General features: G+C 37.2%; 1 protein-coding gene across 1 annotated transcript in view; it reads left to right on the top strand.

The window, feature by feature from the left end:
* The window catches only part of LRP2 (LDL receptor related protein 2), a gene marked incomplete at both ends in the record, with an annotated part of 108,778 nt that overhangs the window by 90,411 nt on the left and 3,257 nt on the right, over positions 1–15,110 (top strand). The window contains 12 exon segments of the mRNA XM_084209121.1: positions 1,202–1,333; positions 2,661–2,792; positions 4,477–4,620; positions 5,363–5,528; positions 7,177–7,305; positions 7,978–8,198; positions 8,630–8,806; positions 9,307–9,426; positions 11,313–11,403; positions 11,975–12,042; positions 12,202–12,322; positions 14,843–14,972. Coding sequence (XP_084065247.1) covers positions 1,202–1,333; positions 2,661–2,792; positions 4,477–4,620; positions 5,363–5,528; positions 7,177–7,305; positions 7,978–8,198; positions 8,630–8,806; positions 9,307–9,426; positions 11,313–11,403; positions 11,975–12,042; positions 12,202–12,322; positions 14,843–14,972 — 1,631 coding nt within the window.

The following is a 15,110-nucleotide window of genomic DNA, read 5'->3' as shown; positions in this document are numbered from 1 at the left end:
GAATGTGTGCCAAATGCTGCACTGGTGATTTGCAATCCAGCAGACTTCCAAGACACAAATAGCTTGGAAGCCTATAGTGTAGTCCATTTTGAAGCAGCTGATTTCTCTGTTTCAATTACCATACCAATCGTCTTTAGGTAATATAGCCCAATGCAATGATTTGATGAAAATATAGAAGTATAAAAAGGTAATGAAGCAGTGTGAAACAGACACCTTCTGATGTCTGCGTTCAGCTCTTTGAGGATAAATGTGAATACAGATGGTGACATTTGGAGCCTTTCCAACATCAATTACCTGCTATAATGAAAGTGGAATATTTGTGTATGTGTACAATGAATTTATGCTTCTACATGTATATGAAATTGAGCTGTTTAAACTTAATTTAATCATCAGTGGAATGTGTATGTAAAAAGAACATAATCAGCTTAATGTAAAGTTTTTGCCATACATCTGTATCTTTTCCTCATGATCTTCCAATAAGCATACTATTTATCTTTTCTGCTTATATAACAGCTTTGCATTTGTACTCAAGTATTTTATGCATATATAGAGTATATATGAACCAATAGAATTCTATATGTACTTTCAGACATGTATAATTTTCATTATCTGTTACAGACTGACTATTATCCCTGACTTGGCTTTTCCATTATAGGAGTGTTTTAAAGGGCAGTGCGTTCTCTGCAATGACCTGTACTGTCTGCAGTAGGCTTTAGATTAGGTTTGGCATGAACTACATGCCATCTTCTCTCTGGTTTCCAGATGTAGGATAATGTAGGGCCTGTGTTATACCTGATATCAATTGAGAATATTTCTTGTTCAGTTGATAAGAAAGCACTGGATAAGAATGAGCCCTGCAGGTAAAGTTAGGCATTAGATTCAAATCTCTTAAATTCTGCAGTTGTTGCAGATTGGTGGTAATTTAGAATGCAATTTCTGTTAAGGAAGGTGTGCTTTAATGATTATGGATCTTTTCCTGACCCTCTTCAATAGTTGACAGCTCTCTTAACCAGTGATTATCATTGTCTTGTAATTTTAATTAGAAAAAAAAAAAGGAAAGGAAAATAAATTAATCTATCTAAAAACTACTTTTAATTGCAATAATGATCAAAATTATTATGCCTTCCCCTTATCACTTCATTTTTTGGTTATAATTGTATCATTTGCTTTTTTTCTTTTTTTTTTTTTTTTTTTTTTTCAGATCCTGGAACAGAGCGAACTTGTGCAGAAAATATCTGTGAACATAACTGTACCAATCTGAATGAAGGAGGCTTTATCTGTCACTGTAGGCCAGGGTACAAGGCCAGTGAAAATAATCGCAACTCCTGTGAAGGTATTTTTAATCTTATAAATGTCTTCTTGCTGATAAGTGTTCAGTGACCTGTCACTTCATCATTCTAATGTGACCTCTCATTTTTACATTCTAACAGGATTTTTATATATTTATCAGATGCTTCCTAAAAAGTTCTGCCACTGAATCATATTTTCTAACATGTATGCCCCATTCAACAAAAAATTGGCTCACAATTAAGACTTCTTTGAAGCTTTTGTTGGCTGTAGATATGTTTTTGTTTTACAGCACATAGGTTTTGTCATATCTTTGCAATCTGAGGGATAGAAATGTGGGGGTTTATTTTCCTTCTTGAAAACAAACTTACTGCAGGTTATACTCTCCTTCTGTTCTGTTCTTGAACAGACCTACAGTAAAGGTGTATTGTGCCATATTTTTGCCCTGGATTTTATGCAGATAAAATGTGGTGAGGAGTCTACTCAAAGGCTATGGTTTGTGGTCATGTGATATATTTGGAGTTTCAGTATGTTTTCATGAGAACCTTTCTGCTTGTTGCTCCCAGCTCCTGTGGACAACTTGTGTGGTTTTATTAAAACAATCCAAGGCCACCCCTCCCTTTCCTGCTTGCTGATATAGTTTCTGAGGACTATGTGTCTTGTCTTCAGCATTTCAAGAAAGCTTTGCTCTTGCATCTCATTTTAGTCAGACCTCATCTTTTGTCTTGCCTTGTTGATTTAACATAAAAATACATAATCAAAACTGCATCTCTGAAAATAAACCTGTTAAGCAGGATTGGAGTAATTATTGGCAATCTGTAGTTAAGACATGGTAAACAGTTGATGAGTGATGAGGAGTTCTGTTTGATAATAGATGCAGATTTTAAGGATCACTTATTAGGTCACTGATCTTTTAGAGTATGTGGGGAAGGCACAAACCTACCACTTCATGGAGTAAAGATGACCAGCATAGAATCATCAAGGTTGGAAGAGGCCTTTAAGAATATCCAGTATAACCGTCAACCCAGCACCACCACTGCAACCCCTAGATTACTAAACCATCACCCAGCGCAGATGAAGATGCATCTGAAACACCTCCAGGGATGGAGGTGACTCCACCACCTCCCTGGGCAACCTACTCTGATGCTTGACCACCCTTAGAATGAAAGTTTTTTTCTAATATCTAATTTCCCCTGTCTCATCTTAAGGCCATTTCCTCAGCTCCTCTCATTGCAGATAGTGTAAAAGAGACTGGCCCCCACCTCACTTGCAGCCTCCCTTCAGGGAAGTGTATAGAGCAATGAGGCCGCCCCTGAGACTCCTAGAGAAGAAAGAAATCAAATTTTAGGACTCTATTCTCTTCTTGTGTCTAGATATCAATGAATGTGAGATCTTTGGAACATGCACCCAGGACTGCAAGAATTCCAAAGGAAGCTATGAATGTTTCTGTGCAGATGGCTTCAGGTCTGTGGGTGATCAACAAGGGAAACAGTGTGCAGCTGATGGTATGTTAACTGACACTGAGATTGACTGCCACTTGTAAAGAGCAAGTGCTCTACAGCAACTTAATGACTGTAATCCTCTCTTTTATAAGAAGAGGATAATGAAAACCAAACCTTACTCTGTAAGATAATACTATCTGTGTATTCCACCTATTCCATAATTAGGAATGAAAGTGCTCATCTCTGCTTCCAACTGTAAACATTAGAAATTAATACCTTGATTTTTATGCCTGCCTTCATTTCTCCTGAAATTTTCTGCAAACAAAAACCTGTTGTCCTGTGGTTATCCTCAGAAGGAAATTAATGTCGCCTATTCCTGAAGTTTAGATTTTTTCAACAAAATAATGCATCAGCAAAAAGTTGCATTAAACTGGTATAAGTCAAAGGCAGTTTGATGACAGGTTGCCATTCATTGTTCATGGACTGATGCACACAAACAGAAGGACTTTGGCCAATGTTTCAGGTCAGTCATTGGCTTTTTATCATACCGCAGTGCAGAGACTACCATGTGTGGCAGTCCTTGAATAGGCGGAGTTGACTCAGAAAATAATAGTAATAGATGAGTAATAATAAAAATAAAGAGGTGAAGAAAAGAGAAAAAAGTGACAATGGAGCAGCACTATATAAAAACCAAAAGCAGAACTTTGTCTAGAAAAGTAGTTACACTTTAACAGCTTGAAGAGCTAAAGGAAAGGCATATGGCCTGCCTAGTCAAATGGTAAAATCTTCAGAACAGAATGCCTGTGACCAAACTTACATGCTACTGGAGGTTTTGAAACCTAAAAATTATTTGTAATATGAAAAATGCTACAAGAAAATGAACTCTCCAGGTTACCCATCGAGGGGCCTAGTTCAGCAAATATTTACTGCTGAGTGTTAGGCTGGAAATGCAAAGGACATTTACACGTCAGTTTCTGCCTGTTTGTGCCTGTGTCAGAAATCCAGTTCCTTGATACCCTTCTTCACAGGTTTTGTTCAGGAAGCATCTAGACACACAAAATATTGAAGGCTAAGTGATAGAAGATAATATAATTGTAGCTGGTAACAATTAAATTTGTTGTGCCTAAATTCTATTTCTATAGAATAGAACTCAGCCCTGCTTTGTCATACAATCTCACAGCCCTCATAAATGAGGGCCTGATGGGATGTTATCAGGCTAACCCAAAATTAAACTGTGGCCAGGAGAACATTCATCTGAATATGAAGAATTAGAATTCACAAACTTTAAGGTAGAACTTGGACATGTCATGGCTTAAGGGACTGGCAATTTATTTGTATTTTCAAAATTGTTTGCTGTACTTTGAGTGGGAAAGTGGAACCATTTAGTGTGTAGTGGCATTCTGTTTTTGAGATGTGGCGATATATTGTGTAAGAATACATATACATATATATATATAATATATATAATATCTACAATATAATTAAAGAATTTTTAAGGAATTAGGTTGCAAGGTCTATGGTGAAAGGGATAATACTACCCTCAGTGGTAAACATTTCAATTTTTATGAATTTTGGAAAGCCAAGAAGGTTGGGTAGCTCTGAAGCTTTAGAAGAGGCACTAGATTCCCTCTGCTTCTTGTACAGATACAACCTGTGAAAATCCTGCTTAGTTTTAATTAGAAATTACTTTAATTTGTTTTTTCTAAAATGAGAAATACATGAAAATAAATTCATGATTGCTTCCCAGGTAATCCTCCATTGTTACTGCTGCCAGATAATGTGCGGATTCGAAGGTACAATATCTCATCAGAGCAGTACTCTGACTATATTGATAACCAGGAGCGCATCCAAGCTCTGGATTATGACTGGGACCCTGAAGGGATAGGCCTGAGTGAGTATGTTGATACTCAGTCATGCAATGGTTGGTTTAAAAAGATGCATTTCTGCAGCATGGGTGTTTAATTTACACTGGAAAACAAAATCAAATTAGATCAACTGGCCAGGTCTCCATGGAATGTGCCCCTCCCCTCTACTCTTTCTGCAGCATCACTGTGGTTTCTTTTAATGCTTTAATTTAGTTTAGCTGGATTTTGATCTGGTTTTCCTTTCAGTTTAGTGTGAGTTTAGCTGTAAAATTGTGGCTCTTTAGGATTATGCTGCAATAGAAGATTGTTATTAACCCCTTCTTTTTCCTTTTGCCTCTGCAGTTCCCAAACCTGGCCCATGTCTTGCAAGAACGTATACTAAGCAGAAATGGCCAATAGATCCCTGTATTAAACTTACATTTTTGCTTATTCTTCAAGTTCCCTTTCTTTGCTATTTCCACAGAGCCACTGTCCTGGGCCGTACTTGCTCCTTAGGGTTATGAAAGTCTTGCTCTCAAAGTCATGTGTAAAGGTTTCAGAGCTAAGATCCTCTGCTCTTGAAAAATGTGATATATATTTCTTGATAATCTAGCTCAAGATGACTTTGGATGTGTATCATTTGCATGTGATGGATGACTTCAGAATTTACACACTAACACATCCTTACTCATAAATAATTGTTGCTGGTAAATTCGCATAAGAGCCTTAGAAAAATTAGAATTTTTGACAAATATGTAATTAACTAGATATTTCTCATCTTTTTTTAAGGTATTGTGTATTTCAGCATTCTAGGACAAGGTTCTGAGTTTGGAGCCATCAAACGTGCTTATCTCCCCACGTTTGACAGCAGTAGGAACAATCCAACAAAGGAAGTTGACTTGAATCTCAAATACATAGTTAATCCTGATGGGTTAGCTGTTGACTGGGTTGGAAGGTAAGTACACTGAAAAGCTAGAAAAATGCTGCGCCTTCAATGTGTCAGTTTGTGAATTTGATCAGGCTGTGCAAAATCCACTTTTTTCTTCTTTATGAATTGTCTCTGAATGTGTCTAGTCTGAAGGTAGTTCAGAACAATGTAGTAAGCTGTCCTTGCCCAGACAGCAGGTTAATAGATGTGCTTGTGGCTGACTGCATCACATATTCTGTGCAACTGGCAGATCAGTTTTACATCAGTAAAGTGATAATACACAAACCTCCATGTCAGATGGATTCTTCTTCAATGACTTAGGTACGCTCCAGGGAACAAGCTTTCTTTGCTGTTGGAAGGAAAGCTCACCAACCCAGAATGGAATTTTATCTTTTACCTTTGCTCATTCCTTACCAAACCTGTGCTGTATGAGCAATCCCAAAACAGAAGGAGCTCTGAAGTTTAATGAATAGATGCATTTTCTCAGAAAATGGTTACGTTTTTGTCATTGTGATTCAGAGGTCTTTCTCTCTTTACTGACTGTGGATTTTTTTGGCCTAAAACATGGTAACTTTTTAAACTTAATCATAGAAGTAATGAGATCACTCCTTATGTTGATTATCTTGGAGAAGAGCTGGCACAGAGTTGGGCCTGACTCTCGGGAGTTTGATATTTATGGTGTCATTTCATCTTGCGATATAACTGTTAAAGGGCATGGTGGATAGGCCTAGCTGTAGTAGCTCATGTGGTATAATGTTGAGAGGAACCTGATGCATCCAGGATATATATCACAAGCATCCTGGTGAGGCTTCAGCTTCATCTTGGTGAGCAACTTCAGCACGTCAAACATAGTGCTGCACTGATTTCAGAACAATGTTGAAATGTATTTTAAAAAACTATGTTTTATTATCTGCACATTATATAAAATGCTACACATGGTTTGAGACACTTAGTCTTGCTGCTCATCTGCCAAATAGAAATTACAGTATTTTTTCACGTTCCCAGGCCAGCTAGGAGATAATTTATTCAAGCAGAAGGCACTGTATGATTAGTGAGTGCATAATAATGAATCTGTTTATTATCTAAGGTAAAAAAAAAATATAAAGGCATGATGATAAAGATAAACAAAATTCAAGGAAGAGTAGACTGAGCACCCTGTTTTATTAGGACTAAAAGCATTTTCATCTGATGTGGGAACAATTTATTCATTAGTATCTCTGTCAGAAGACAAAAGTCTAGAGAGGAGCTGTGAACTAATAAGCTGGATATCTCCAGAGCTGCTACATAAATTACATGGTGAATGAATTTTTACTTGTAATGAACCTCTTCGTCTCCTGAAAAACAAAGTCTTTAAAGATGCTTATTAGCCACTTCTGCTGCTTAAAAGTAACAATGAAAGTTTTCAGTAGTACTTCAATGAAGATTATTTGACAGGGACCGGAGGTAGCTGCAGAAACTTTTTCACAGGAAAAAAACAAGTGAGCCAACAGATCACACACATTTGCTAAACTTACCTCTATTTAGGGTCTGTATATTCTATAAAAGTTCAGTAATCAATGGAGGTTCATGATATTTTCTTCAAGTTTGATAGAGTGTTTCTTCTTATTTTTTTTTTATTCCTCTTCCAAGTGTAAACTATTTACTTTTGGAATGTTTTGTGTTTTATGCAATTCAGACATCTTTACTGGACTGATGCTGGGACTAATCGCATAGAGGTGGCAAAATTAGATGGACGGTACAGAAAATGGCTTATTTTTTCTCACCTTGATCAACCAGCAGCTATTGCTGTCAATCCAAAACGCGGGTGAGTATTGCAGGACTTACCAGAATTATTTTCAATGCTATTCGACACCAAAAACCCCACAGTGGTAAATTTTTCAGGAAAGACTAAGGGAATGTTTTCCTCAACTTTCTTTTACTAACATTGCAAAGTTTGTGAGCATGGGAAAGCATTTTAGGATTAGATTTAACATGGATGCCTGTGTTGGTGACTAAGCCAGATGGTTAAAATAAAAATCTCTTTTCTACATTATAATGTGCCCACCAAATTTCTCTGTTACTCCTGAAGCAGGGAAATAGATGGGATTGTCTCTTCACCAGCTCCAAGCAGGACAGTCATAGCCTCCTCCATGGGGAAAGGCAATGTAAATGCACTTGTAGATTCAGTAGCTGGGCTTGCTGCAACTTGGATTAAATGGTAGATCATGAGATACTGTGATATGTGCTTCTCTCAGTAGGAGTACAGCAGCATAGCTCCCTGAAGTGACATGGATGCTACAGCTTTATTGTGACTAAAGGGTGTTCTTTTGGTATTTATTGTTCAGTGAATTCTCTGTGACCTTCCTAATCACATCTGCAAAACATAAGTTGCTAAACAGTTTTTTTTTTCCATTAGTGACCTTTTCCATGAAACTCCAAAGGATAATCACTGTGACCAAATACTGAACCGTATCCATTTCTCATTCTGTCCTTTCAGGCTCATGTATTGGACTGACTGGGGAAGGCAGCCAAAGATTGAATGTGCCTGGATGGATGGACAACAAAGACAAACTCTGGTCTCTGAAGACCTTGGCTGGCCAACTGGTCTTTCTATTGATTATTTGAACAATGATAGGATCTATTGGAGTGATTCTAAAGAAAATATAATTGAATCCATGAGACCTGATGGGACAGACAGAACCATTGTACTACATGGAGGTAAGAACGTGCAATGCAATTAATAGTAACCAAGATGTGTGCTAACAGGCACTTGGGCTTCACACGTGGGGCTGCATTTGGGAGCTTTTCAAGCAATAAGCCCTGGTAGTGTTTTCTCCTTTATACAGTGATCAATGGTGCACCAGGCTCAGGGATGCCAGGTGACTGGACTCCCAGAGTAGAGTTTGTGACCCAAATAGGAAACAATGTGAAAAACTGGATTCTTGCTTTTTTATGTATACTATTAATCAGTATAGATCAGTGTGGGCACTGAGACATGAAGAGGTCAGGCACATGAGGATATAAATATATGACTGCATGTGTCTTAAAATGAAAGCAATGAATCGTGTATTTAAGCTGAAGAACAGCAATTTTGTCTGTTCTACTGAAGATTTGCTTGCTAACAGTCTGTTATTTGTTCCTTTGAGAAGTAGGCAGTCCATACAGCCTTGATGTCTTTGAAGGCCATTTATATTGGATAGCTAAAGAACGAGGAGAAGTCTGGAAGAAGGATAAATTTGGAAATGGAGAAAAAGTGAAAGTTCTGACCGTAAATCCATGGCTTACCCAAGTGCGCATCTATCACCAGCACAGATACAATCAATCAGGTGGGTAATCAGGATCCCAGTGAGCCATTTTCTGCTATGAAATTGAAGTTGGTATTGATGTCTGCAAAGAGCTTAGTAAACTTTTGATAATGTGTCTATTAGTAAATGATAATATTAGTTTCTGAAAACCTAAAAATTAAATACAGGCTGACAAGTATTTTCTGCACACCTAAATGAAATCAACAGTGGAACGCCAGACACTGGTCTTTCGAGTCTCTAAAATACGACCCTGTCATTTCTCTTTTCTCCCTCCGTCACAAGGACAGTTGTAATATATATTTATCCTAGCAAAAAGTGCTGATCATTTAATACTTGGTGTAGTTTGTCCTGGTGCTATATGGGCTCTCAGCAGCCATTGTCTCTCCCTTAAGGGTGTAAGAAAAGGCAGAGAGGTTTTAGTGTAAATGTGGTATGTTGACACAATTGACTATGGAATTGCCTTATCTCAGGAATATGCCGCATTGCTTCTTCAAATCTTTATCACTTTATCACTTTTTCAGTGCCTAATCCTTGTAAAGATGTCTGCAGCCACCTCTGCTTGCTGAGACCAGGAGGATACACCTGCTCATGTCCCCAAGGGACTCGGTTCCTAGAAGGCAGCAGCACGGAATGTGATGCAGGTAGAATAATTTGTCAAACTGGAAATGAAAGCAACAGAAGCTTTTCTTTAGGAATACAAATGCATTACTGAATTAGAAGTATGGAGAGATATGCTAACTGATGTAATAGATATTGGTAAGTCAGAATATCTGGCTTTTATTCTCAGTCATCGCTGATTTGTGGTCATCTTGTACATTTTCTTTAATGTCTTTGCATGTGATTTGTAAAATGGATATAAGTCTGTCAATCCATCCAGAGCAGACCCAGCTACAAAACTGGTCACACTTTCTTATTTTTCTTCTGAAATTCCAAAATATTTTTGAAATTTGAAAATATTTTTTAAGAATGTTTGATTTCAGAATGAAGAATTTCTGACAAATTATTGTTAACGATTTTGTTTACAATTCTGTAGAAGCTCTTACTTAATCAGTATCATAGAAACTTGAAGTTTACAGAACTCAAGAGTGCGGAGAGAGATAACTTCTGGATAATTGTACTCTGGAAAGTCTTTCAGGCACTAGAATTTCATGCTTGCAATGCATTTGTTGCATTGCAGCAAAACCCTCACAGTGCTTCCAGGAGCACAAATCAAATAGAATTTCTCAGCGTTTGCTAAGAACAGTGAAAATACCACTGCAGAATTTCTATTTCTCTCTAGCTGAGAGTCTGCATTCTTAGCTTACAGTGGTGTGGGTGGTAGCCAGATGTCCTTGTACTTGTCCTTGGAACATATCTTTAATGTATTATGATTTGTGACATTATGTCTGGCATCTTTCCTATGGTTAATCTTTTCTGAATTATATTCTTATTGCACTGAAAGAGAATATGTCATCACTTTGACACTGCTTTGCCTCTAAATTGCATTTTCTTTATAATTATTAGTGATTTTTTCAATTGCCATGTGATGTGAGCTGCAGAAAGAGGTTATAGTAATATGTAGTAGCAAATGAATGTATGCAATGTGTTTAAATTAGGGATCAATAGGGTGTTGATTGCATTTACTAATTGCTGCTTATTGCTCTGGAGACACTGAATGTGATATTCTTTACTCACACTGCTTTATATAAAATGTTTGGGAATTAAGAAAACTGTGTTTGTGCAGTGACCAAACACAGTTTTTGTACATATATTTAGTTTATTTGACTCTATTGCAGCTACTGAGGGACGGCCGTAAAACCTCTGCCTTTCCTGTTTTTTGTACCCCATTTACTTGAAGGGTGTTTTGCCTGTAAGAAACATTGTAGCAACACACTTCCTTCCTCTGGCTGATAAAAATTTTGTGATTTATGTCCCTCCTCAATCTATAGCCTATAATAGTGGCTCAGATCCAGGGCTTTTCCTATGTTAAGTACACTTTTCTGACAGCATATCTAGAGCTCTTACTGGAGACTAGTGTGATTTTTTTTTCCCCACTTGATTCAGCATTACAATAATGCTCTTCCTCTATGTGTATTTCCATCCATTGCTTTTCTTCATAAGTAATTGCATTCCAGTTTGGCCTTCTCTGTATTCTCTTTCATTCTTCCTGCCGGTAGAATGAAAGAATCTGGACAAAAGAGAGAAAGCATTGCTGCTTTCTGAATGGAAAGGTTTGAAGGGTGGTGTTGGGCTGTATTGCATGAAGGAAAGAAAGTGAGGAGACACACAGCTCTTCAGCTGACTGTGCCTATACTCTACTAAGTTGTTATGTTCTGAGAAGAGATTTTGCTTAAATTTATTTAAGCTGATTTGGCAGAAGAAAATAGACACAAGAGCAACAAGCATATGTGCTATCATACCCAAAAATTCTGAAAAGCAGCCTTTAAGTTTGCACATGCAAGATCTATAGAGACAAAATGCATTATTGATATTATTTAGTTTGTTGAGGATGTCTTGTTAATACATATGTGGCTTCTGAACTTTGCAGCTATTGAATCTCCTCCAACAATGCCGCCAGCTTGCAGGTGCATGAATGGTGGAACCTGCTACATAGATGAAAGCAGTCTCCCCAAATGCAAGTAAGTCTGTATGTTGTTAGGGTAGTCCTGGCTCAGACTGTGCTGGTTTAGTCTCATGAAACAATTAAACTCTTTGAAATCTGTTGGAAACAGATTTCACAAGGTGTCATACGTCTGCAATAGCGTTTTTATAACAATGATGGAAAAACACATGCATAAAAATATCAACAAATAAGTAATGTAAATGTATCAGTTTAGGAAAAAAACCCCAAACAAACCCCAAAACCAAAAACCCAAAAAGACAAACCTCTGAAGATTCTAATAAAATGCTATACCCCAAAATTATTACAATGGAAAAGCAACTCTCAGAAAATGTAGCTTGGAACAGCCAGCAGGTGCCACCAGAGCTCTGCTGAAACCAGACCTCTGACTCAGCACTTTTTATTTTCCCTTTTTGTTCTCTAAATATAGGAGACATACTATATTTACTTACAGTCAGTGCAATATATAATTACTGAGCACGGAGTTAAAATTTCTGGGTTGTAGATAAACATTTCAGAATATAATCATAAAGCTGAGATCCCAAACTTAATAAAAGCCATTCAGTCAGCTGTCCTTTTTACATTTACAGATGTTCTTATGGATACACTGGGAATTATTGTGAAATAGGATTGTCAAAAGGAGTCCCTCCTGGAACAAGTAAGCTTCAAGAATACATTGCACTTGACATTTGAGCTAAAGAATTTGTAATACCTCACCATGACACCTGTTCAGGGTCAGGCTTTTAATTCTCGGGGCTCTTTATTTGCACTGAACTATGCTTGCTTGAATGTTTTCTTATTCTTCTGTCTTTGACAGCAGCAGTAGCAGTGTTGCTGACAGTCATACTAATCATCATAATCGGAGTGTTAGCGGTTGGAGGCTTTTTTAACTACAGACGAACAGGCTCCCTTTTACCAGCGCTTCCCAAACTACCAAGGTATGTTTTGAAGGCTTTCAGAGCAGGAATGTCTGTCAACTGGAAATGCGTATTTGTTTCTAAATATTTCTGGAAAATCAATTTTTTTGCCATTTGTCCATTCTGGTGGATTATGGGAAGTGCATTGTTCCAGCAACTCCAGTGAATTTTTTATTCCAGGCAATACCATAGCTGATCATTATTGTGTAACAAAGATGACTGTAAAACTCTTTGACATTCTAAATTAGCTTTTAAATAATGGGCAATATAGAATACTGTTTAACAGATCTGAAGCTGCATATTCAGTTCAAAAAGATACAAAAGACCACAGTTTTCATTTTTTTATAAAACTTTGACCTGAGATGAATTGAAGAGATCTTTTAACAGTGAAAGGCTGTACTCATCTGCAGTGCTGTATTCATGTGCTTAAAAATATGGCACGTGTATAGTAAACTTTTGTTGCCAATGTCTGAGACAATGCCTGATAGCCATACTGCTGATAGCCATACTGTTGAGTGAAAACCAGCTTTGTGAAATGTCATCAAAAATATTTGATGTTTTAAATGAAAGGAAGATGAAGGAAATATATTTAAATTATTTAAAATTAATTTGTTTTAGAAAGGATATCAGAATATGATGCTTTGAATTTTTTTAGCTTTAAGCTAATTATGTGTTTTAAAATGCATAAAAGCACATCTTCATAGTCCTTGCACCCATTTCCCAGTTATAGCTCTTAAATCAATGTAATTAAATCACTGTAGTCAGTAATGTGGATGAAGCTAAAACTGCTTCTTCACTGGAGAATTGCACTGAACTAGTGACACTGAGTGAGCCCAGATGAAGACCACCAAGATAATTAGAGGGATGGAAAGGCTGAGAGAATTGGGTTTGTTCAGCCTGGAAAAGAGAAGGTTTAGGAGTGACCTGAGGATGGTTTTCTAGTAGTTGAAGGAAAATGGGGAGAGATTTTTTACAAGGGCACATAGTGACAGGACAAGCGAGGAATGGATTCAAACTGAGAGTAAGTTTAGATTAGATATTAAGAATTAATTCTTTGTGAGAGTGGTGAGGCACTAGAACAGATTTCCCAGAGAAGTTGTGGATGCCTCATCTCTGGCATTGCTGAAGGCTGGGTTGGAAGGAGCTCTGAGCAACCTGGTTTAGTGGAAGGGGTCCCTGCCACTGGCAGGGAGATTGAAACTGGATGATATTTAAGGTCCCTTCCAGCCCTAGCCATTCTATGAATCTGTGATTCTAATCCAATTTATTCATGAGTGTATGTAGGTAAACTGGGGCAAAATTTTTGTGCAGGTAAATTCTGAAGGACAAAGAGGTTTTAAGAAATCTCCAAGCTACTCACTGAAATTCCCTGATTCCTGCGTGTTTGAATGGAAACTTCCTGCATTGTCAGATAGTGAACAAGCTGAAATTTTAATGTATGACTTGATCTTTACTATTCAACAATGCTTCCCACATAAGTTACAAGACTGTGTGAAAAGGAGACATCAGTTTTTTGTCTCTGAGGCTTGATTTGCATTTGTTTCTGCCGTGAATGTGTCTTAGTGCTGCCATTGCTCAATCCCTCTTTAAACTCAGAACTCATACCTTTACAGCAGACTTAACTCAAGCTATAGCTTAGCTGTTGCCTGCAGTATGAGACCTGTCCATGTACAGGAATCATAGCTAAGAGGTACCTTTTAAAAATTGAATCAGCTGATGCCTACAGGGCCACCTGGTGACATGTGCACACAATGCACCAGCTGTTGGGAAGAAGTCTAGCATGAGCCAGATCCAGTGAGGACATACAACTGGACATACAATTCCAGTACTTCTGCCTTCCTTCAAGTTCGGCAAATTTGACAAAATGAAACCAAAAGTTAGCTATGGAACAGATTTGTAGTTAGATGGGGATGTTACATATTTGGATTTCTGTGTGAGAATGTCCTGTATTTGGTTACTGATTTCTATCTTTCACTTCTCTTATTATTTCTTAGCCCAACAGTGTGCTTTCAGACCATTTCCAGTATTATTCATAAATGTCTAGAGTGCACTTATGGTTGTCATAAATTTATACACAAATTGAGCATTCACTAGTATGAAAACAGTGTCTTGTAGGTATCTTCATGATTTGCATGCATAAATCTTCAGTATAGGTTTTGGTGGATTTATTTTGTCAAATTTTAGATGCGTGTTTTAAAAACCAGTTTCAATGAATTTGAATAATTGAGTGGATCCATGCATTTGTCTTTAAATCAGCATTGAAGTAAGAGTGTGAACTTTGTGGAAATTTTATTTCATTGACATCATTTGATGTCTACATGAGCACACAAAGGTATTTGAGATGATTCTGAATGGGCTAACTTAGGTTAAAAAACTCGTTAAAATAATAAAGAAATACAACTTCTGATGCTAGTTTGCCAAAATTCAAAGTGATTATGGTTAGAAGTGAAAAACAAATGAAAAAAACTGTATTATAAAGTCACTTTCTGTGTAATCTCTTCTACTTTCTTTTAATTTTTGTCTGTTTGGGTTTTTTTATAGTTTAAGCAGTCTTGTAAAATCTAATGAAAATGGCAATGGGGTAACTTTCCGATCTGGAGCAGATGTGACTATGGACATAGGAGTCTCTGGCTTTGGGGGAGATTCTGCTATAGACAGAGCAATGCAAATGGTAAGGTTTAGTTCTCAAATAATTTTTAAAATTGTGTTCTTTTAATGTAATTAGTAGCTTGTAGAAGGGAGCCTTTTATCTATAAAATGATGGTGGGATGATAAATGTGTTCTAGAAAAAGAAGTGAACAATGATTGA

Source organism: Fringilla coelebs, assembly GCF_963513975.1.
Source record: "Fringilla coelebs genome assembly, chromosome: 7".
NCBI classification, from domain to species: domain Eukaryota; kingdom Metazoa; phylum Chordata; class Aves; order Passeriformes; family Fringillidae; genus Fringilla; species Fringilla coelebs.
Note: the sequence above shows the minus strand (reverse complement) of the source record. Positions and strands in the feature narration are given on the sequence as shown.